The 23,123-nt window shown below is 43.7% G+C and overlaps 1 protein-coding gene across 12 annotated transcripts in view; it reads left to right on the forward strand.

Moving 5' to 3' along the window:
- ephb3b (eph receptor B3b) overlaps nt 1-15,826 on the forward strand; it is a 60,994-nt gene extending 45,168 nt beyond the window's left edge. For 2 of the 12 annotated variants that reach the window (XM_084354738.1, XM_084354742.1), the window contains exons 9-16: nt 921-973; nt 1,233-1,451; nt 3,454-3,701; nt 4,186-4,401; nt 5,482-5,667; nt 6,099-6,298; nt 9,324-9,479; nt 11,483-15,826. In XM_084354738.1, the coding sequence (XP_084210864.1) occupies nt 921-973; nt 1,233-1,451; nt 3,454-3,701; nt 4,186-4,401; nt 5,482-5,667; nt 6,099-6,298; nt 9,324-9,479; nt 11,483-11,591 (1,387 nt within the window). In that variant the 3' untranslated portion in view covers nt 11,592-15,826. The remainder of the gene's footprint in view (nt 1-920; nt 974-1,232; nt 1,452-3,453; nt 3,702-4,185; nt 4,402-5,481; nt 5,668-6,098; nt 6,299-9,323; nt 9,480-11,482) is intronic. The other 10 variants (XM_084354744.1, XM_084354745.1, XM_084354749.1 and 7 more) reach the window with 6 other exon arrangements.
- Nucleotides 15,827-23,123: the final 7,297 nt, after the last annotated feature.

Consider the following 23,123-nt stretch of genomic DNA (forward strand, 5'->3'; position numbering starts at 1 on the left):
AGTTCAGGCAGTGGCTGACAAGCGTGGGCATCGGTCACGCTAGACTGAATAATAATCTCCCTGGCTCCCCCTCCTCTCCTTCTCCCGCCTGCCTCTTCGTTCTCTTCTATTTTCACACCGCTACATTGTGTCTCTCTTAGGGTCTTGGCTTAGTCGCTGCTCAGACTGCCACAGAAGAAGAAGAAGAAAAAAATAGTAATAATACAAAACACTGAGCTTCGGCATATTTCGGAACCGAATTAGAATTTGAAATAAGATGCAAATCACCATCGGGTATTATTGCCCTGGTTACTGGTTAGACAACAAAGGAAGCACATTAACATGTAATTTCAACAACCCAGCCCCCTCGCTCTGTCATCGTCTTTGTGCCCCCCCTCCGGTGCAGAAGGGACACATGCAGGAAGATGAAAATACAGAAACAGAGACACATGGGTAAAAGAGAAAAAAGACAGAGGAGAAATGGCTGAAAAACAGAGAGTCCATAAGAGGGAAATAAGAGGCAGACTGAATTGAAATGAACAGTGTGATGTCTGTAGGGCAAGGAAGGCGAGATAGCTGAGCTTGCTGTTTGAGTCTGCTTTTGTCTCAACTGCTCATTTTGGTGGCACCAAGAGTGAATGGCTCTCACTTGCTTTTTCAAACAATGGTATGATATCCTTTTGTTTAGTCTCCCGTTACAGTCCCCAGGATGAATCATTTCACCACCAGACATTGATCCAATCTTTATCTACAGCGTATCCCTCGCCTCCGATGCAAAAAAAACCAACACATCTTCACCAAGACACACTGTAGTGTGGCTGCATCTCTTCAGACATTATTAAGGATCTGTTTTCCCCTCATGCCTTTGTTCCTTCCCAGTATTTGCACCATGCTGTGTGGTGTCCACGTGACTCAGTTTGTCTTTTCATCTTTCTCTACAGAAAGCAGAGAAATGGTTCAGAGTCGGAGTACACAGAGAAACTGCAGCAGTACAGTAAGTCTCTTTGCTGAGATGCGCCTCCTTATTGCATTATTCTCATTCTAACAGCAGTGTCCCTGTATACCAACCAAGCAATGACTGAGCATCATCAACCACTAGCTCAAACAACATGAACTGGCTTGACCGTCTAGTGCAAAAATAAATCATTAGAAAGGCTCTCGCTTTGATCTATACTTGTGTTTTCAGAACTTCATATAGCAAAAACTGAAGTTTTGTTTTACGGCATAAATTCACTTTCCTGTTCTTGCCACTGAATCCCCAATAGTAACGCCGGGAATGAAGGTCTACATTGACCCCTTCACCTACGAGGACCCCAATGAGGCGGTGCGCGAATTCGCCAAGGAGATCGACGTCTCCTGCGTGAAGATCGAGGAGGTCATTGGCGCAGGTAACCCACCAAAGCTCCTGAGCTACAGGGGGAAGACTGCTAGTCACCTCCAGGCCATACCGTTAGAGGACTTCACACCAAGCGGTACTTTCACTCAATTCATCACTGGCCCTCTCCTTGCTCCCCTCCTCTCCCACACTCGTCACCTCTTAGAAACCCCTTTCCACATTGTTAGATATGTCTCCACCACTCTCCTGTGTTTATAAGCATTACTAGATACAGTATGTCCTCTTTAGGTTAGCGTGATTCACAGTCCTAGCACCTTACATTGTTTACCACGCCATGTGCATTTAGAGTAGCTGTATACAATTTTTGTATGGTGGATTATCATTTGTCTTAAAAACAGAGCCCAATCCTGGAACAAGAGACAATTGGTGTAAAGACATGTATTTAGTTTAAATAAATATGAAACAGCAGTAATTTCTAATTGATTTAAAATCTCCTTGGATCTAATGGAAGCAGCATTTGGACAATGCCAGCCCCATACAGACATAGTTTATTTCTCTAGGGGACATTTTAATCCTGTGCGAGTGCATGTGTTAGTGGTTTTTGTCTTATCTCTCCCAGTATGAATTACAGCACTATTGTTTTTTGGCACGGTTGATGGCCTTCCTTTTTTTTTTTTTCCAATGCAGATAGACTTGTGTTTTAAGATGTAGTAGCTCATGAAGTTCCCCATTTTATATTTCCAATCCCAATTTGAAATCTCAGCAGTCATTTGCATTTGAGTTCTGTGGGGTGATATAATTTCACACAACCCCATTATTTGGTTTCTGATATACTGTTGTTATTGAAAGCCCATGTGGATATTTTAGTTATGGCTATCTTATAGCCCGGGGAATGTGTTGTGTTCTTCAGAGCAATTTCTGTCACTAAGGAGCAGGCTAATACTGGTCTCCTGCACCCCACTGAAATATTAATCCCGTCTGGATGGGGCGTAAAATATTAAAAGTTTCTAGTCCAGGATTGGCCGTCTCTGACCCTGCCCACTTGTCCTGAGAACCTCTTTACTAAAGAGGGCTTCTGCTGGATCACTATATTTGACCCATGTTCGTAGCACTTCAAGTATGTGCCCCCTCCTTTAGAAACCCTCCCCAACATTTGATGTTGTAGATAGCAAAATATTTTATGTATTTGATATATTTGATAGTAATATCTTTGCTCAAAAGCTGCAGGACTGTGCCAAGTGAGGTTGATTTTCTTAGCATTGTATCTGAGCCAAAATGGAGGACGTTGTGATGGCAGAGATGGGAGTTCCTACTACTGCTTCTGCTACTACCATTACTACTGCTACTACTACTACAACAACAGCTCTTCTACTGCTGAGGCTACTACTTGAAACCCGTCGCTTCCCAGCATTCGCCTCAAAGTGACGAACCCTCAACCCCTGTCTCCCCTGTCCCCCTCCCCTCCTCTACCCCCTTCCTCAATCCATCCCTCCATTCCTCCATCCCCCGCCCTCTCTCCCCTGACTCCCCGCCACTTAATCACTTGTGCACCCGTGTTGACACACATCGCTCTCATCGCCTAATTTGTCTTGCATTCTTGCACACGCTTGGTGTAGACTCTAAACGTAAAGCGTCCACAACCCCGAGAACCCCCAAGCTTCTGTCTCCACCTGTCTCCTCTTCCTGCGCCCGCTTCGCCAGCCACTCCGAAGCTTAGCACCAACCCCCCTGATCCTCACTCCCTTCCTCCTCTATCCCCCTGAACTCCTCTCACCCTGTCGCCATACTTTACCCATTTTTTTTGTGCAATTTTTCAACTCTACATCTTCTCACATTTCATCATCATGCCTCACACTCGACATGATGTATCCTATAATCCGTAGCTTAACAGCATAAAGTCACTGTATGCTCCCCCTATCACCACCACCCCTTCACACTGGCCTGGAGTCCTGGCTTCTCTTGCAGTCCCCCCTGTCCCACCCCTCCTGCTACCCTTCCCTGGCTCCTTGGTTCTAACCAGTTAACTGTTCCCCTCTCCCTTCTTTTCCCCCACTCTCCTCCACTCTTCCGTCATTCCTCTCTCCCCTCTCTCTCTCCTGTTTGCTGTTTCTCTGGCTGTCTCACCTGGGCTCTCGCAGGAGAGTTTGGGGAGGTGTGCCGTGGTCGCCTCAAGCTGCCCGGGCGCCGGGAGATCATCGTAGCCATCAAGACTCTCAAGGTGGGCTACACTGACCGCCAGAGGCGAGACTTCCTGTCCGAGGCTTCCATCATGGGCCAGTTCGACCACCCCAACATTATCCGTCTGGAAGGCGTGGTCACCAAGAGCCGGCCGGTGATGATTGTGACCGAGTTCATGGAGAACGGAGCGCTGGACTCTTTCCTGAGGGTGAGGAAACGAGGACACACAAGAACAGTTCTTACATCAGCTACTCCCTGCAAAACATGTATTAGCAAATCAAAAGCCTAGCCAAATCTGCTTGATCTTGCTTTTAGTTATCTCACTTTCTTTGGAGCCATATAATGTCTTCTAAAGCTCTGCAGCAGAGCCCACAATGGATACCTGACAAATGCTGCATTCAGGCAGTTGGTGGCATTTACAAAGAGCTCAGTCTCCAATGAATCACTGCCTCAAAGTCACATTATACATTGTCTGCCAGAGAAAGGGGAGTGATACAAGGGGATAGAGAGAAGAGAGGAATGGGGGATGGATGGAAAAGAGCAGGACGTAACAGTTTAAAGTGATAGAAGATGAAAGATGCAGGTTATAGGAAAAATAAAGATAGTTAAAAAGGAGACGACATATTCTTCTGATACTGCAACCTTGATCTACAATAACATTTTTTCTGTCGTTATTTCTCCTCCTTTTCCAGCTCAATGACGGGCAGTTCACAGTCATCCAGCTGGTCGGCATGCTGCGTGGAATCGCAGCAGGAATGAAGTACCTGTCAGACATGAACTACGTGCACAGAGACTTGGCTGCCCGGAACATATTGGTCAACAGTAATCTGGTGTGTAAGGTGTCCGATTTCGGCCTCTCTCGTTTCCTCGAGGACGACCCCACGGACCCCACCTACACCAGCTCCCTGGTGAGTCAGGATGTCAATGTGTGAATGTGTTTGTGTTAAGTGTGCTCATGTTTGAGATCAATGTTTAAAGGTGCTACATGTAATGTTTCAACATCAATACATCACTATTGCGGGTAATTTTAGCTAGAAAAAGTATTAGTGTATTCAGAACATAGATCTGTGTCAGGCCTATTCCCATATGACATGAACATTTTTGGTAGTTTTTTCCTGTCACTGTGTTTGACAGGTGCAGGTGGGAAAAATAAGAACAGTTGAAAGAATGGACTAAGGCAAATATTTTGCATTTAAATCAATGTTTATCACTGGGTTATTTTTACCTCCGCATGTTTCCGCTTGTTGGTTGGAACAGAATTTTTTACAAGATCTTTAGCCGACTAATTAATGACATGTCCCTTCACATGATCCAACTCGTAGAATTGGCATCGCAGTTTAAGGTGCATAAGATACGGCCCTTTGAGAGTGAATATAATTGTCATAAATGAGCAAGAGCTCTGGTATAAAGATAGACAGCCTCCTCTGGCCTGTATTCTGAAGTTTATTGTGTGTGCCTCTGGGCTGTTGGCATGTCAAAACAGGAAAAGAGTTGTCGTCTTTCGATGCATACCAGCTAAGGGATAGAAGAAGTGATTAAGGCTGATTGAAAAGTCACTTTCGACATGTATATCTTAGTGAAGACACCTAGAGCAATGTCAGGAAGGATGAGGGAAATCATGCTGACAGGAGGAAATGGTATTAATTGTAAAGTGTTTTTTAATTTGAGAGACACTTCAGCGTCTGCTCCGATCACTCGCCTATAGTTCAATCAGAATAATAGTTACATGAAAAAGATTCCACGACGGTGATGTATTGATGTAGAAAAATACAGCTTGTAGCACATTAAATGTTCTTATACCCTCATGTGTTCGTACATATCATTTACCGTGACCGTGTTACTAACCTTTTGTGTGTGTACGTGGCTTTCGGGTTCTGCAGCATGCACCCAAGTGTTGTGCATCAATGTTTCCCTTAGCCGGTGTTTTTCTCACCCTCTCTCTTCCTCTTGTATGTGTGTGATTCTGTGTTTGTGCTCCATCCCTCCAGTATTTCATGCTCACCTACTCATTCGCATATCCACAGGGAGGAAAAATCCCCATTCGCTGGACGGCTCCTGAGGCCATTGCCTACAGGAAGTTCACCTCAGCCAGCGATGTGTGGAGCTACGGCATCGTCATGTGGGAAGTGATGTCGTACGGCGAGCGGCCGTACTGGGACATGAGCAATCAAGATGTAAGCTCATATTTTCTTTTACCATAATAAGATAAAATCATTCTATATATATATTGATGATTTTAAAGATGATATTTTGCTGAAATATCCAACATTAAACAGCAGCATTATGCAGTCGGAGATATAAATGTAGATGTTTAAAATTGTAATAGTTTTCAACCACTTTTGCTTCGCTGTCCACAAGCCATTTCCCACCCACAACTACCACTCAAAGCTAATCTTTCTCTGGCCCTTATTTCTATGGATTCCCTAAAGCCCTTTTTCCTGTTTATCTCTGACTCTCACATCATTTCCCACATTCACCCTCTTCCATCCTCCCTCACTCGCTCTTTCCATCGACCCGTCTCTCTCTCCTTGAGTTGTCCATCCTCCCTCCACACCATACCCTGCGATTAGAGAGTGATTGTGATTTCTCTGTCACCCCTCCTCAGGTGATAAATGCCGTGGAGCAGGACTATCGACTGCCCCCACCCATGGACTGCCCCACAGCACTGCACCAGCTCATGTTGGACTGCTGGGTGAAAGAGAGGAACCTGCGACCCAAATTCACCCAGATTGTGGCCACGCTGGATAAGCTTATCCGCAACGCTGCCAGCCTCAAGGTGGTCACCAACAGCACACAGTCCACTGGGTAAGCTGTCGTATTATGATGTAAAAATGTGTTGGTCACCTTAAATTCAGAATCAGCATGAAAGCCCTGTCAAGCCGAGCTTATAAGCAGATGTGGAAGCCGTTTCTCTCAGTTTACCTGGAGGTTATTAGGCAGATATGATGGGTATTTTCACAAAGGGCAATAATGTCAAAAATTATAGTCAAAGCATTAGGGATAGTGCTGATCACTCGTGGTTTTCTCAAGTCATACGTTGGAGGAAGCCTGCTAGACTCTTGTGACTGATTACAGCAACAGGTTATTAGTTCACTGGATGAAGTCACTTGCCATTTCAGCCGTGAGAGATCTGGCATTTGTACCTGAGCCAGAGCAACCGTGATAATGATTTCCATTGTACAAATATTCCTTATCCGATTTGATACAGCGTACGTGAGTCACTCTGACTCTGCAGTAACAATCTTTTCCCATGAAGTGCACATTTCTTCCCGTGCAACTCTGTAGTTCTCACGAATGCAGCCTGGGCCACTATGCAAATCCAAATTACCATAGCTCAATACAGCCCTTAAAGCGACTCCCTCGCCTACTGGGAGCTCAATCAATGATGTCACATCTACATTTAGCTGTACTACCTCTCTCCACAACCTGTTTCTTGGAAAGAATTTGGAGGATAGAAGGTGGCAGCAGTTTGGAGCGATAGAGAGGAGGATGACCTACCTATCTGTTCCTGCATCAGGGTCTTTCTGTCTTGAGGGAGGGCCGTAGACAATCCTGGTTCGGGCTCATGGGGGAAACCAGGGTCTCGGTTGGCCACCGGAGTGACGTTCTTAGAAGATTAAGCTTGCGGTTAATTAGCTCGATTAAGGCGATGCAAAAAAGAGATGGGAGCGCCTTTTAATTAGCCACTAACGAGATTTTAAACGGGCCAGCGGAGAGGTGGCCTCCTGCCGACAAACCTAACAAGGGAGAAGTGAGAGATGATACCGTCGTCCTGTTCGGCATTGAAGGGTGGCTGGAGGTTAGCTAACACTGTCTGGCATCAAAGTCCTTCGGTTGTGTGTGTTAGGTGTACTTGACATGGCTGCATGTAGTGTAATGAGTAATTGAGCTATGTTGGCGTTAGGCTTCGGGCACTAATGACGTGAGTCATTTCTGTGTTTATCTTTCTACCGTTGAGTCTCTGTTGTAAATCACACTTGCAAAATGAATCACATCCACTCTCTAAACTATTTAAAAATACTCAGAAGTAGCGGCGATGAGAGCCAAGTGTTGCATTGCCTCATGTTGCCTGTGTCCCGGCTAAAGAGACGCGCTTGAACGCACCACAAAGTCTACAACCGAAAGTGTGACATTGGCCGACAGTTATGGTTTGCCTGGTGCGATCCCAACCACTGACTTTGGGTTAGGGTTAAAAATGTTCTTTTAGACTCGGCCCGCATTTTTTGTACAGGCTAGCATTCAGTATAACTTCGCTTCCCTGCTGTGTTTTTGCTTGTGGCTCACATATGTTCAGCATTGGCCTGGACCCTTTTGAAGCCAACTTAAGAGAAGGAAGACTAACAATACTCCATTAAGAGAAGCCAGAGTCTAGCGTTAACGACGGCCCGAGGCCTCGGGCTCTGAAGCACAGGCCTTATTAAAAATCACTCCATCTACACCACTCAATGGAGCCTCTGTATCACTGTTATTAACTCCCCCCTTCATGCTTTTTCTCCTTTCTCCCTCTTTTCTCTCCCCATTCCTCTTTTAATTGTTAATGAATCTAATGCCATCAAAAAGGATGACAGGGATCAACAGAGCAGAGAGGAGCCCAGACAGTGGCGCTCTTTCAGCTTGCCTGCTCCCTCATCTGTTTCTCCTCCTTCACCTCCCCGCAGCTCCATGCCTCCCCCTCCACCTCCACCTCCACCTCCACCTCCTCTCTTGTTCATCCGCTCCACTTCGCTCTGAGTTGTAGCACGGGTTTATTAAAACTCCCAAGGTGGCCTCTCTATCTACAGCATTGATCAGCATAAACTTTCTTCTTTAGAAAGGGCCTTTTGGGCTGTCAACAGGTGCGCAGAAACATGCAAAACACACTTAAACACAGTTTTAGAATTACACACACACGTCGAAACTATCACACGAGTAAGTGCAGTATCGTACACACAGATGGACAGTCAAACACACTTCCCATGTACTGCCAGAGTCTGCATATTGATGAGTCAGTCTTACCGTGGAACCGCACACGTATGAGCAACATCTGTGTTTACATTCCCCAAATATTTCTCCACTGTCATGTCCACCTGCAACAATAATGCACTATGACAGATAAGGCTTATTTCCTGATAGTTAGGCCCATGTTCATAGAGGCAGCCCAAATTTGAGCTGTCCAGCCAAACCGCACGCAATCCAATCGTACCAGATCGGATTCAAACCACAGTTGTAGGTGGTTTGGAGATGCAAAAGAGTGCAACTGATCAGATCGGATTTCATGTGGGATTGTTTTCTCTTTTTCGGTCCCCATGTGACTCAGCAACATCTCGTTTCATCAAGAAAAAACAGGAAGTGAGCTTTTCTAAATACTTCCACAGTTTCGTGAGAGCTCCTAAAGGCGGCATTCCACATTCTTACTTAGTGGATGCTGCCAAATAAACGCAGCCTTGACAAAAACAAGAAAAAGATTACGTTTCACATGAAACTTATCCAGTTCCTTGTAAATAACAATGTGGGTAGTCGTCAGTCAAGACCAGATTCGACATCTGCTCTGTTAACGCACACCATCTCGCCTCACCAGCTGCAGCGCCAGCATCCAACCACCCAAGCCTCCAGCCAGTCTCTCCACAGTCATAAAACTGCCCCACCACCACCACCACCACACGCCCTGCACACAACTCCTTACATGTGGAGGAGAGGAGAGGAGAGAGAGGAGAGGAGGAGAGGTGGAGAGATGGAGAGGTGGCGCTCAGCGTTTAGGGGTGAGGTTGGCCGGTAGAGGCAGTACAGTGACGACCTTAACCCTCTCTCTCTCTCTCTGTTTCTCTTTCTCCTCCCCCCCTCCCCGATGTAGGGTATCCCAGCCCTTGCTTGACCGCTGTGTGCCAGACTATACCACTTTCACCACTGTGGGGGACTGGCTGGACGCCATCAAGATGAGCCGCTACCGTGACAACTTCGTCAACGCCGGATTTGCTTCCTTTGACCTGGTGGCCCAGATGACAGCAGAGTGAGTGGAGAGGGAGTGGATTCAGCTAATCAGGCCTGAAGTGATTGACTGGGCTGAGTTTGATAGTCAAATTAGTGTGATACAGATTGACCTTGAGGGAATAAAAATAGTCTCAGGGCTAAATACAACATGACAAGATGTGGAAAAAGGGCTCTGAGGAGGCTAAAGCATCAAATGACTAAACGTAAAGGATGAGAAAAACACATCGTACTTTATTTCTGACATTTCTGAATGCATTTGTAATGATGATAAATTATGTCTTGAAGATATACAGTTAAAAAGGAAAATGTGAGATTTACTAGCAACACAACTTCCCGAGAGACATGAGAGAGAGATTCTGCAAAAAGATCTTCCGTGCTTTATCTGTAATTTGCTGTGTAATTGACCAATCGGGATGGTTTTGCTGTAAAATGAGAAGGATCATTTAACCAGGAGGGGGACTAGTAACAATCACCCGCTTCAGACGAACAACTCACAAACAACAGATGCACAATTCCACAGTGCGGCACAGTTTTTCAGCGAGCACTTGTAGCTGCTTCCGTAGCGACGATCTGCAGTTGACCTTGACGACTCACCCACCTTCTGCCGTGTTTACAAACAGGAAATGATGTAATGTAAGTCATGGAAATTGGAGCCCAGTGATGATCAAATAAATGAATTAGGATTATAATGATAAATAAATTATCCTCATTAGCCGCATAATAGGCAATGGAGGTGGGGGTAATTTGTTTCAATTTGGCCAGGCTGACAGGTGTGGCGTACTGTGGCTCTCTGTTGCCCTTAATGGCCAGTAATTCCTCTAATGGTGCCCATTTATTATCATTTCATCCTCCATCGCTGCTCTGATGGGGATGGCGAAATATGAAAAAACAGAAAAACACCATTTATTTGTGTGAAATTGCGGTGATGCACCCTTATTTGGAGTTGGAGAGGATGGATTCGCAGTGTGGGTATTTCTGTGTGTGCACATGCACGTATCGTATGTGTGTGTGTGTGTGTGTTTGTTCATGTGCAGGTTGAGGCGTACTACAATAGATGGGGCCACAAAGTCATTGAGACAAGCAGAGTGTATGGTGTCTGCGTGTAGTATTAGATTATCCAGTATTTGTGTGCACGTCTGTGTGTGTGTATGACTGAGCGGAGAGGACGCAGACTGTGGCAGAGTCCCAGCAGTTAGCTAATCGCTGCCCCAGACGCCGTCCGCTCTCTCCTCAGCTATCGACTGGGGAAATCAAACAAGTGAGCGGAAAGGAGAGCTTCTCGTGATATTATTGTACAGTGTTAAATCAACATGGCCGCGATGATTAGATTATGCCGTCTGACTAATGGCGGCCGAAGCAGGTGCGCTCTCCCAGGCCTTTTTAAGGGTGTAGTAATGTCAACTGTATGTCAACATTTTCATTTTTTCTCTCTGCACCGTCGACCTGAGGTCAGGGCTTACTCACTCTGATCACACTGTAGCTGCTGAAAGACTGATTTGTACTTTTCAGTCTTGTGCGACGCGTTTTTCTTGGATATTTTAAGCACTGAGGAATTATTTATTGACACACAGCCATTCTAAACATGAAGGACAGGCTTTTAACTGAGTAGTTTGAATAGTATCTTCAAAAAAAGAAAAGATCCTTTGCTTCCCTGCTTCTGTAGCTAAGTGGTGTGGACTCTGTGAAGTCTGCCAGCTGCCGAACAGTAGCTACGTTTGCACGTTAATCATTAACTATCACATTATGGACCTTTGACTCCCTCCTCTTGCCCACCTGCCAGGCTACAGAAGCATGTTGGAGTAACCATAGCTGGATGAGTGTCCCCATTTTATTGACATTGACACAACCATTTTATGGGTGATTGCCAAGGTGCTCTGTTCCCACCTGGTAGAGTGTGTTTATTCGTGGTTGAAAAGTGAAATTTGCACTTCAACTTCGGACATGTGATGTTTGTCTACTTTTATTTTTTTATGGCCGAGCCACCTGTTCTTATTTTCCTTCTCCTTTCTTCTCCCTCCACAGGGACTTGCTGCGGATAGGGGTAACGTTGGCCGGCCATCAGAAGAAGATTCTTGGTAGCATTCAGGACATGAGACTACAGATGAACCAAACACTTCCTGTCCAGGTGTGAGCGACAGGACACACAGACCGTTACAGTCGAAGGACAGCCGGACAGGAAAACGGGGGAGGAACTGTGCCAGAGAGAGCCATTGGAAAACCCTAGCTGCCTGACCCATCTCTGCCAATTAGACGCTATGAAACTGGCTTGCAGTGCCTCTGACTTTTTTTGTTTTTTCTTTATTTCACTACCACTTCCATTTCCTGTTCCCGCTTTTTTGTTGTTATTCGTCATTGTTTCTTTTTTCCATCCGATCAGAATTAGTGTGTTTTTGAAAGAGGAAGACGAGTTAACCCCCTTATACCCCATGCGTGCCTCACCAGCTCTGGTGTGGGTTGACGTTTGCATGCATGTGTGTTCTAGTGAGGTTGGCCTTAGCCCTGCGACTGAAACGTCACACTCCGATCCTCGTGCAAGAGTCCTTCCCCTTGACCTCTCAGCCCAGCTTCGATGGACGTAGTAAAGAATGAACACCCTGGTGTAAAAAAGTGAATCGACGTTCACACATAAAAACAAAAAACAGAGGACCCACAGGAGATAGAGGACAGTTCTTTCCCTGGTAGAAGTTGTTTTACTGTGCACGTGTGTGTCGTTCTCCATCTTCATATTGAAGGTGTGTTATCTAAAAGGGCACTTGCTGGAGAAGGGTGAGGTGGTGGAAGAGGAAATATTAGGTCAAAGGTCAAGAGGATGACAGAGGTCAAAAAGGTCAAAGGAGAGCAGCCACATTTTTGGACACTTGTTTTGGCTGCTGAGCGACCTCTTCACTCTGACCTGAAGTGACTCAGGATAGTTCCACAGCTCGGGATCACCTGCTCATCAACTGTGTTTTTACACATACAAATCTTTTATTTTTGTTTGTCCACACTAGTTTTTTTTTTTTTTTCTTTTCATGGCTTTCTTACACATTTTTTGGGAGATTTGTGGTTTCAAAATGGCCGGTCAAACCCCCACTGGACGCTTTACGTGATTACGGGGAGACGAGGACTGTGGCAACACTATAGAAAGACCACTTGGCCTTTTTTGTGTGCATTTTTTGTACGTGTGTGTGCGCGCATGTGTGCGTGTATGCGTGATTAAGTGTGCTTGGATGTGCGGGTGTGTCAAGTTGCACACAAGTATACTGTACAATACAGCTTCCGCTATTTGCCACCGTGGAGAATTAACGCATGAACTGAACCGTGACAAGGAGCAAATATATCTGAAACAATTACGCTATATTCTGTGGACAACTGTTAAACATTCTTTTTTATTGAATCCAAAAAAATGAACTTAGGACATACATATATATATAAAATTATATATATATATATGCATCATGCAGAGACTGAGAGAAACCATGACGGACACCTTACTTTCTACTTACTATTATCTGGATTTAGAAATAATCAAAATTCTTGTTTTAATTTCTTGACATCCTGCCCTATGTATTTATTTGTACCCCCACCCCCACCCACCAACACCCAGACAGACTTCAGGCCATTTGGGACAGTGGACTTGGAACAATCAGAAGGAAGAGAGACTCCAAGAGGATTCACCTAAATGAATTGATGATTATTAAACAAATGAAATTGCATATAAATTGGATATTGTATTTTTGTTGTTGTTCTAAACAGCCTGTACATGTTTTGTAACAAAAATACGATAAATAACGAGAAAAAATGGTGTTTTGACAAAATGGAAGTGCTGTTGTGAAATGTTTGATTCAGAGTGAAATTAACAGAAAGAAAGAAGACGGGCGATGCGGGGGGAGGTGGGGAGGTAGAGAGGAAGAGATGAACAACACCCATGGTTAAACTACATGTTGCCCTTTTGCTCTCCGTCCATTGTTGTGTGAGTGTCTGTGTAGGTGTGTTCAAGTTTGTTTGTGCAACCTGAACTGGATATTAAGCTTCCCCGATCCATTCTCATTCTCCAGCATTTGTGAAGCGTTGAGCTGTTACTAATCGTCTTCCAGGCACATTGTTTTCAACTCAAAACCTCCTGCAAACAACTCAAATCACATCTCACCGGTTTACTTATGTTTTGATTTTACTTCCTCACCGTCACCTCCCATGATGAGATCCCCTTCACCATCTTATTAAGGACTGTTAAGGAGTCATTAGGGGGAAGGTCCGGAGATAATGCAGCCCACTGCGTCGGTGGAGCTCCATCACTAGGCCTGCAGTTTGCAACTCATCACAGAATCCAGAGCTGTCAGAACACAAACCTATTGGTCTCTATCTGTCAGGTCGATTAATGCCAGTTTGGCATCGCGAGGATACGAGCATGCAGCGAGGGCAGACATACGGCGGGCTGACCTATCATTATCTCTCTTCATTTCCTGTCTGGCCTGCAATCATCCTGTCTCAGCTCAGGCTGCTGCATGATTAGTACAGTGCAGGATCAACAGCCCTGGCACGCAGACAGTGAAAATCTGCAGGCCCCCCTCATCCTAAATGATAGCAGCTGCATCACGGAGACCGTATTATTTCTCTTCTCACAGAGGGGTGTTTGAAGGTAGAGGATGAGGGGATGGGGCTGCATCACTGGTGTGAGCTTCCAGAGAGTCTCCATATTATTTGGGTTTGAGCTGATCAATGCAATATGTTAATATTATTAGTTAGCTGTGTAATGATAGCGTGCTGTTAGTGGCCATGCAGTGTGTCTTGCCATATTACTCGTGTCAGCCTCTCTGTAAGTCCCTTCAGAAGTCGTGGAGGATATTATGCAAAACTTTCCTGTTTTTATTGTTCATTATTATTCCACAGACGCGTTTTCACTACCGCTAGTACATTCTGTAAAGGGCTTACTAACCTGTAGTAGTTGTAGTACACAATCGAGTGGTAATTTAACTGTTATGTACTCAAACTATACAGGAAATAAGTCTCATATCTTTACATTTTCTTCCGCAAAGCATCACTTCGATTTCTGATACTGTGTCTGAGAATCAGAAGCGCCGGTATCGTCAGCATGATTTTGCTATCACGACGAGACAGTGTTGAAAGTGCCTGTTAGATGTGCAAACGATTTGCTCTTTATCATTTCATAAAATTGTGTTGTCTCTCTGCGAGGCGACGCAGCATTTTTGATTGGAAAACAGCGACAAAGTCTCGTTCGGAGAATCGATGCAATCAGACGCTCACTTTTACCCAAAGTCTCCCAGGAATACATAATATTAACCCCTCGTCCCAAACCCAGCTCAGTCATTCAATCAGCTAAACCCCACCGTCGCATACTCGCATGCGACACCAAAAAGACACAGTTGATGAGCAAAGACGGGAGACAGGGGGGCATATGTGGGCTAAACACAATCAGATGGCAGACATGCCCACTCGTGAAAAATGGCAGCGCTTTGGAGCTTGCATGAACTATTGATGAGGCGCACATGGTGCACTGGGGTCTGGAGTTGTGTTCACCAAAGTCAGCGGGCCGTGAGTGATGAGCTCAACTGGCACTGTTGCACATCTTAAAATGATTAAACTGCCACCACATCAACTGCAAACAATTCATCTTTAAGCGGGTTTTTCGCACATTCACGGGAGTGTTTAATATTCAACATTCACAGAGAGGAAAGACACTCACCCTCTCTTGTGTGTTTTTTTTGTTCATCCCTCTGGCTTCGTGTTTGCTGAAATTAAGATGGACTGTTATGTTTTAGTGTGTGTGTGTGTGTGTGTGTGTGTGTGTGTGTGTGTGTGTGTGTGTGACAGAGAGAGTGTGTGAAATAAAAAAGGATTGCCATTTTATACAGACAACACTTTGATCAGCTGAATTTAAGCTTTGTCAGATGTGGTTATTTCTGTGTGTGCCAATAGGATTCAAACTATCCCAACATTCCTTCCACCTTTCTTTCCCTATTTTACATCCTCCACAGATCATGAAACAAACACACCCAACCTCCCCGAAACCCCCTTACCACTCACTAACTTTCTTTTCTTCAGTTGTTTGTTTTGAATAAATATATACAGTACTGTCTTTTCTTCTGTCTTCTAACAAGCTCACCCCACATCTGTCTTTCGGTCACTTTTATAAACCCCCTCTTCAAACAAGGAAGTGATATGTTTCAGAGAGTACTGTACATGTGTAGTGAAGCGGGAGGGGGAGCGATAAGAAATGCAATTGTTAATTCCTCTTTGAAAAGCATTAAGATGTATTTAATGGTGCAGACATACACAACAAATTACTAAAAAAAAAAATGATGATGCATTCTTGTAGAAATATTTTTAAAAGACCCTTTTTGCAATTAAATTATTTAAGAAATGTGACCCGATCTCCTGACTGAGTCTTTATGTTTGTGTTTTGAGTCGATAACTCATCCGTGTCGACTAAATTGTTCTTCCGTGAGGGACCACGCCAACACATAATCACGCACATGTTCTCCAGTCAAGACAAACACATTCAATCTCACTGCTTATCATTTATCTCTCGCCGCTATAATCATTACCAGAACTCCATATAGTTTTTCAGCGTTTATAACAATAACATTTCTCGATGATTAAGTGGCACCAGGGCCTCAGCTCAGATAGCTATCTTCCTCATATAAACATACCACACTTGCAGAATTAATCCTGCATGTTTCTGTTAATGCGCTCGGTGTACCTGTGAGCAGCGATTGTCATTTTTCATCTACAGCTGTCTGACTTGATTTGTTTGTCTTTCAGACAGGTTTAGGTTGCCTTATTCCCATTTCCATGGAAAAGCCTGAGGGCATTTAAAGTAACACTGTCTGTAAAAGAAAATATTTTTTTTCTTCTAATGCCTTCTTTCATCTTTACAGCTACAGGCACCTGATGAATGGATATTGATCTTTTGGAGAAGTTACACAGAGTTCATCTATTTCTAATGCTCCTTCAGCTGCTAAGTTCCTCGCTATTATCGAGGTTGTAACTATGACTTAGAGACCACTATTATAAAGTGATGTCCCGGATTTAGCTGAGTGAAACTGCACATGCTCAGAGGATACCTCGCAGCACAATTCAGAATCAGATATAATCCCTCAATTGTTGCCATCACAACGGGGCCACTTTTGCGTCTCAGCCTCCCAAGTTTGCGAGACATGTTGTCACAATCAAATCAAAAAGTTTGCAATCCAAAGTGCAGCTCTGTCAATGCTACCCAACGCTAAAGCTCCCCGTATTGTCTTTCAAGTCCACTAATTTATATGAGCTCCACTCATCTCTGCAGGCACTGAGCCAACAGTCTTGTTTTGCAGCGAAAAAAAGGGGAAAGATGCTCAGATCATATATTCTACCTCATCCGCCCCTCGCCTTGTCCCCTGGCTCCCCTCTTCCCCCCTTCCCCGTCCAATTAAATGCAGAGCCATGGATCGGGTGGTCTCGCTGTCTGGGTAGAGCAGATATTTTTGAAACGCTCCCCCCTAGATGCGCTCGGAGAAGTTTCAACAGAGGATTATGTGGGTTCTTTTCGCGTTGCAGCAGGCAGAATAAATATCGTCTCAGATCTCTGCAACTTTTATAGCTTCGAGTCGATCATCTGACAACATCACTGTCTCCACTGATGTTGATGGATTTACTGGACACCTTCAAGGTCCACCATTTCATGGGCATAAAATCTGCGTTTTCGTCATGAATCCAGTTTCTTTGTTTCCACTGTGGCAATACTTTGGCAGAAGAAACTTAAAAACCCCATGTGAACATATAAGTTAACCACAACTGTACTTATCCTGAGACAGACTGGAGACCGTATCATAGGTTGTGAGTTGTTTCGACTAGCCCAGACAGCAGGTGCTCCTTCAGTGCTCGATACGTAGTATAATCTGTCAGTTAGGAGTAAATATGGACCGATGCCAAGATGAACTAAAGCACTGTATACTTCCCTACGGCTGTTGACATTGTGTCACATTACTCCAGCGCTGGAAAAGATTGATTGTACGCAGGCCTGTTTCATCAAAATATGTCATATAATGCGAGGGAGAATTATTGAGATGTCAATAGAGATCAACGTCTTATCCCTACACGGTCAGTGAGGCTGCATTAGCATAAATATCGCTCCACATTAGCATGTCTTAGCTACATGTCGGTCAGGAGGAGGATCAATGCAGAACATGATCGCACAGCAAGATTAAAAAAAAAAGAAATCCACCCCTTTACATCCTCCTTGCCCACTCCTACCCCACATCTCCAAAGCCAGACTCTGTCTCCCTTTATTCTCTCTTATTCCCTACAGAATCTCCCTCACTCTCCCCCTCGTACCAGCTCCCCCACTAACACCCCCACACCCGTTCTCTGTCTACTTTTTCATCCTCTCCCATCTCCACTGCCATAATCCCTCTCTTTCACTTTAGCTTGGCACAACTAATTGGTCACGTCTGTACTGTGACATGGGGACCTGACATAATTGCTGGACAAATAGCGAGGCGTTTAGCTTCGGACCTGTCTCGGCTAAGCTGTACACAGACACCAGCCGACTGGAAAGCCTAATTACCACTCCAATCCTGCAACTTGCTAATTGGCAAATGCTTCCAACAAAGAGGCATGTGTGTCTGGGTGCATGTGTGTGTGTGTGTGTTTGTCTTCACCTTTGTTTCCGTCCTTTAGCCCTACCATGCAATGAATTACTCTTTCATAAACTATGTGCATGATATGAGTCATGGTTTCCAAGATGTTTTAAAATGTGTCATTAATTTCATTTAATTGCATTTCCAATAGTCATCTGCAAAGTGTCAGTTTCAGTGTGTCATGCATCACATTTCTCTTTGCTGTCGTATTATTTTGCTGTCTGTCATGACAATGCTAATTAAATTTCCCCTTCGATTAGCTGAGCTCATTCCAGACTTTCTCCACACATCATACTTTAACTTTTTTCTCTCATTTTTTATCTTCAACACCCACACATGCATCTTTCCAACACATGCACTCACTTACAGACCTGATTGAACTGATTTTCAAATCTCAGGGTTTTTGGCCTTTGATTAATTCCAGTTACATTATCTGTTGCACCAATGACCTATGACTATTAATTATAAACTTAAGAAGTAAATGTAAAAAAAAGTTCTTGGTTTGCAATTTTGGACACATGTATTTGCAAAAATGTGTATTGGGCTGAACAAAATAACAGAGGAATGCTATTTTAATTGCTGTATTTCATACATTTTTTATCTATTTATTTTATTTATTTCTCAGGATCAGTGCATATCATTCAACATTACTGCAATTAGCCAAGAGGCTAGATTTCATCAATAGTCTCTGGACAGGTTGGCCACCTAAAGTCAGCAACATCAAAAACAAAAAACAAGCTAGTAACAACAATCAGGATGTAAGGCATGTCGGTTGTAGTAAAAGCATGGCATGGATGGCAGTTAAAACAGAGCCAATTGCAGTGATACAAAGCAAAAACAAACAACACAAGCAAACACAGACGTGACACGAAAATTACAGCAGCGTCACAGTAAATATTTCAGATAAATATTTCTGTAGCGGAAGGGTGAGTGTTTGAAACTTGAACTCTTCCATTCAAAGGAAAATCACAAAGGATTGTCCCATTGCAAAACCCCTGAAATGTTCGACCACCCGCTCACATCACCCCCTTCCCCAAAAAAGGGGACCCGACCTCTTCTTTCCCAGAACAAGCATCCTATTGTTGGGTGTTTGGGTGCAGCTGCATGGTCTTTCTGTCTGATGGGCTGAGCATGTCTGCCAGGGAAACAATATTCGACAGGACTGCGCCCGGGGTCCAGGGGGTGACCTGGAGTTCACGGCCGAAGCTGGACAGTCGGTGGGAATCCATCACACGTGAGAGGTACGGCGGCCTTCAGGTACGTCAAAGCCAATGAACAAACACATCAAAATGCCGCCGTGGGAAGATAAGATGTCCTCATGGCTGCAGTTATCAAGATAGAGCCTTAATTCACTGTAAACAGAGCATAATACCAGCACCATAATGCATAAATCACATGGCCTAGCATGAAGCCGCACTGACGCGGGCCTGCTACTCGAGGGAAAAGAGCTCACACGTACAGCAATGCATAAATGATGCTTGGCGAGATAATGAATTTACTTTCTTCCAGCCCCCCTGCTGAGCTCATGTCCTCATCACAGTTGAGCAGACACCGAGCAGGTTTGTGTTTCTGTGTCTTTATGGGGGGTTTATGCAAAAGGCTTTCGGCATGTTTACTTAAGAGAAAACCAGTGCTGCGTCATTAAGCTAACCAAAAACAAAAATGATCTCTCTACTGAATTGCAAATGAGGTCCTATTTATTAGGACTGCCCTGAAAATTATACAGCAATATTTCATAATTTTGAAATCCCCTCAAAAGCACTTCATAAACATCAGGACTCAAATATGACAATATTATTTGACCAAACGTCTCAATCAATATTTTGATTACGACAAACGGTACTTTCACAAAATATTATTATAATATTGGTTACTGATAAATAATCATCAGTAATGTGGATATAGTGTCTAAGTGCGTAAAGACAAATATTAGAGCAAGTAGAGCAGTCTGAGTTCAATGCAGCTTTTAAAAACCAGGAAGAGAGAACACTTAGGCCGTATCAATATATAGTCTCATAGGATAATAGTGTTATAATTTCAATATATTGCCCAGCCCTACTATTTATATTATATTGTCATAGCTTTAAGCCTAATAATGGGCATTTAGTAGCATGAGCACAATCGATAGGAAAAAAAAAAATCCGATAATCTCTTAATTGACTAACTGACCTGCCTGCAGAAATGTTTTTTTTCCCCTTTCTTTCTTTTTTTTTTTTTGCTACGTCTGTCTGAAACAGCTGATAGAAAAAAATATTGTATTGAATAAAAATGAAGAACAATCGCTCTCAGTTTCACTGACGTAATGATGAAGAATAACACCCCAACAAACATCTGCTGGCCATTATTTCTTTGATGTGAATAATCCAGCCGCACCATCGATAATCTCGCTCTCCAACCGCAGATAATTAATAGCTTGTGCTCTGCACTTATGAAAGGCGGTCATGACATTGCCAAGTCGAGGTCATTTTTCCTCTCCATTGGTGTCATCGGTGGGCATGAAGGGAAGGGCCTTGTTCCTGCCTGACATCTCATTAACTGCTTGTCGATATTTATCAGTCTTAATCAGAGCTGTGGCAGGTCTGGTGTGATTACTTCCTGGGTGTGAAAGCAATCACACCTCGTCCTTCCCTACGTCCTTGATTTACGGATGGAAAAATAGTCTGGCATGTTTGAGGAAGTTTGAGAGGGCCGCGTGAAAAGGAGATGGAATTGAAAAGAGCGCATTCCCAGCCTTATCTCTCCTTAGTGCAAACATACTGCACAAGATAAAACACATCAGAGTCAAAGCCTGGCAATGATGACGGACTATTTGTTTTCTCTCTTGAAAATCCAGTAAAGGGCTGTAATATTGTGAGTCCACAACGCATGATGGTTTGTCCAACTGTCGAGATTTTAAATCTCAGAAAGGCAACACATCACCTGGCCACATGAATTTTTCCATTAAATTCAGAATGGAATGAGGAATGGCTTATTTCCAGGACCATTTACCCATCAAAACACTTATTTATTTGAATGGGAAATCAACATATAACACAACATATAATATATCTCTTTCCAAAGTATTTGTAATGTGAATTTATTATAGGTTTACAGATTAGATACAGACTATAATTAAATCAAAACAAGATGTCAAAGAAATGATCAATAGTTTTTTTGATAATTTTGATATCTGTACTTTTTTATACTAGGGTTAGAAGATAAGTATAGAAAAGTCAACATCTCTGTATTAAACCACAAAAATTAAAACAATACTATCAAAAATGCAAAAAAAAAAAGAAAAAATGTATTAATTACTATATTTCCCATTCTGTTTAGTCAGGCAGGTCGTTCTGCGGACCACCCGAGTGGATGGAGAGCTGTTTTCATTTTCTTCCTGTGCATTCTACGAGTATTTAATAGTTTTAATCACAGCCAGATATGCAGCATAAAGTACGAGACAATGTTGTCATCTTAAAATAAGTAGGAGGGGAAAAAACATAGAAAACCATAGCATTTACAGAAGACATATGGCTAAATATTGTTGTTTAAAGTAAATAAAAAACACAAGCTCTGCCTTAAAGGTGGAAGCTAAACAGAAAGAGGAACATTTAACCATTATCCCTACACCAATTTCCAGCAGTTGTAATAACCTGTGTGATATATGTATTATGATTTTAGTTGAATAAACTGGTACAGAGTGAGATTTATTTCTCGGAAACAAACCTGCTCCCATGTTGCATCAAAATGACCCGATAAAAATCAGATCAACTGGGAAAATTAATTTTTTGATCAAACAAAAACTATAGTGGTTTACATGTAGCATCAGGTGTCCAGTCTTACCCCCTGACCTCACTAAGGGCCTCTAACGAGGCCAAAGTGAAGGAGTCTAATGTCAGGTGGCAGGCACACAAAGGTGACGCAATGGGGGGGTGTCGGATAATGCGCTAACATTCTTGCAGCTGTGTGAGTCCGAAGGCCAGTGAGGTGTTTTAATGTGAAACCAAGTGTCAACTCATTACGGACTGGGCTTCACCTCTCTGCACTGCCAGTGACCTGTAAACAGTGCGAGTCGCCCAGAGTTGTCACGAAACAAAGGCGGAGAGTGAAAAAAGTGCCGCTTGAGTGCAGGCCAAACACAGCGGGAAAGCCAAAGCGCTTTCTGTCCGATAAAATAAGATGAATCATGAAAAGTGGGACATTGTCCGACTTCAGGGATTAAGAGACTGACGGTGTTGTGTCGGATTTTCTTTCTCCTCTTTTTTCTGCCGTTTTATTTGCTGCGTTCGCTCTGCGATGCTACTCCAATCGCGTTGGCGGACTTCGCCCCAGCACCAGTCACAGCCAGTCAGCCACAGCCGAGGATTCCGATTGGACGAAAGTGACCGAAATGTGACCCCGCCCGCGGCCAGACGCTGGCATCATGGCGGACCAGGTCAAACAAAGGCCAGATCGTGATGCATCTTGGGTAAAATGTGTCCTCTTTTTCCAAGAAGGAGGAGGGCAGTTGTGAAAGCAAAAAATGTAGGACAGCTGGTAAACAGAGAAGCCATCATTCTGTTAAACTAGACACAGATTTAAATAAACTAATCGGACATTGACGCTTTACGGAGAGTCGTTGCCCTCATGCTACGCCAGTGACTGTGTTTAATAGCTGTGTTGAGACAAGCCTAAACACACAGTGCTCGCATATCGCTCATTAACAAAGATTTGCATCAAGCCTAATTTAGCAGAGTGCGCTATCAGGGTGTAAATGGTGTCCAATAAAGAACAATAAAGGCTTCCGATAGCGCCGTAGTTAGCGCAGGCAATTACCTCTCATTACATTATAGATCGTTAGAGCCGTCATATTAAACACATGGAAAATGTGAAATAAAGGCTATGTTCCACACTTCAAAGGCTGCCCATAAACTCATCTTCTATAATAAGACTAGAATGTGCTCATTTGTGAAGCACTATTATCTAGTTCTATGTTGCAAGTGTTGATAGAAGAGGGAGGAAATGTCAGACTTGCTGGCTGTAACAGCAGTGATGTTTGTTCTACTCTTCTCATCTACCCTTAATCCTTC

This window comes from Pagrus pagrus (assembly GCF_965226575.1).
Source record: "Pagrus pagrus genome assembly, chromosome: 6".
Classification (NCBI taxonomy): domain Eukaryota; kingdom Metazoa; phylum Chordata; class Actinopteri; order Spariformes; family Sparidae; genus Pagrus; species Pagrus pagrus.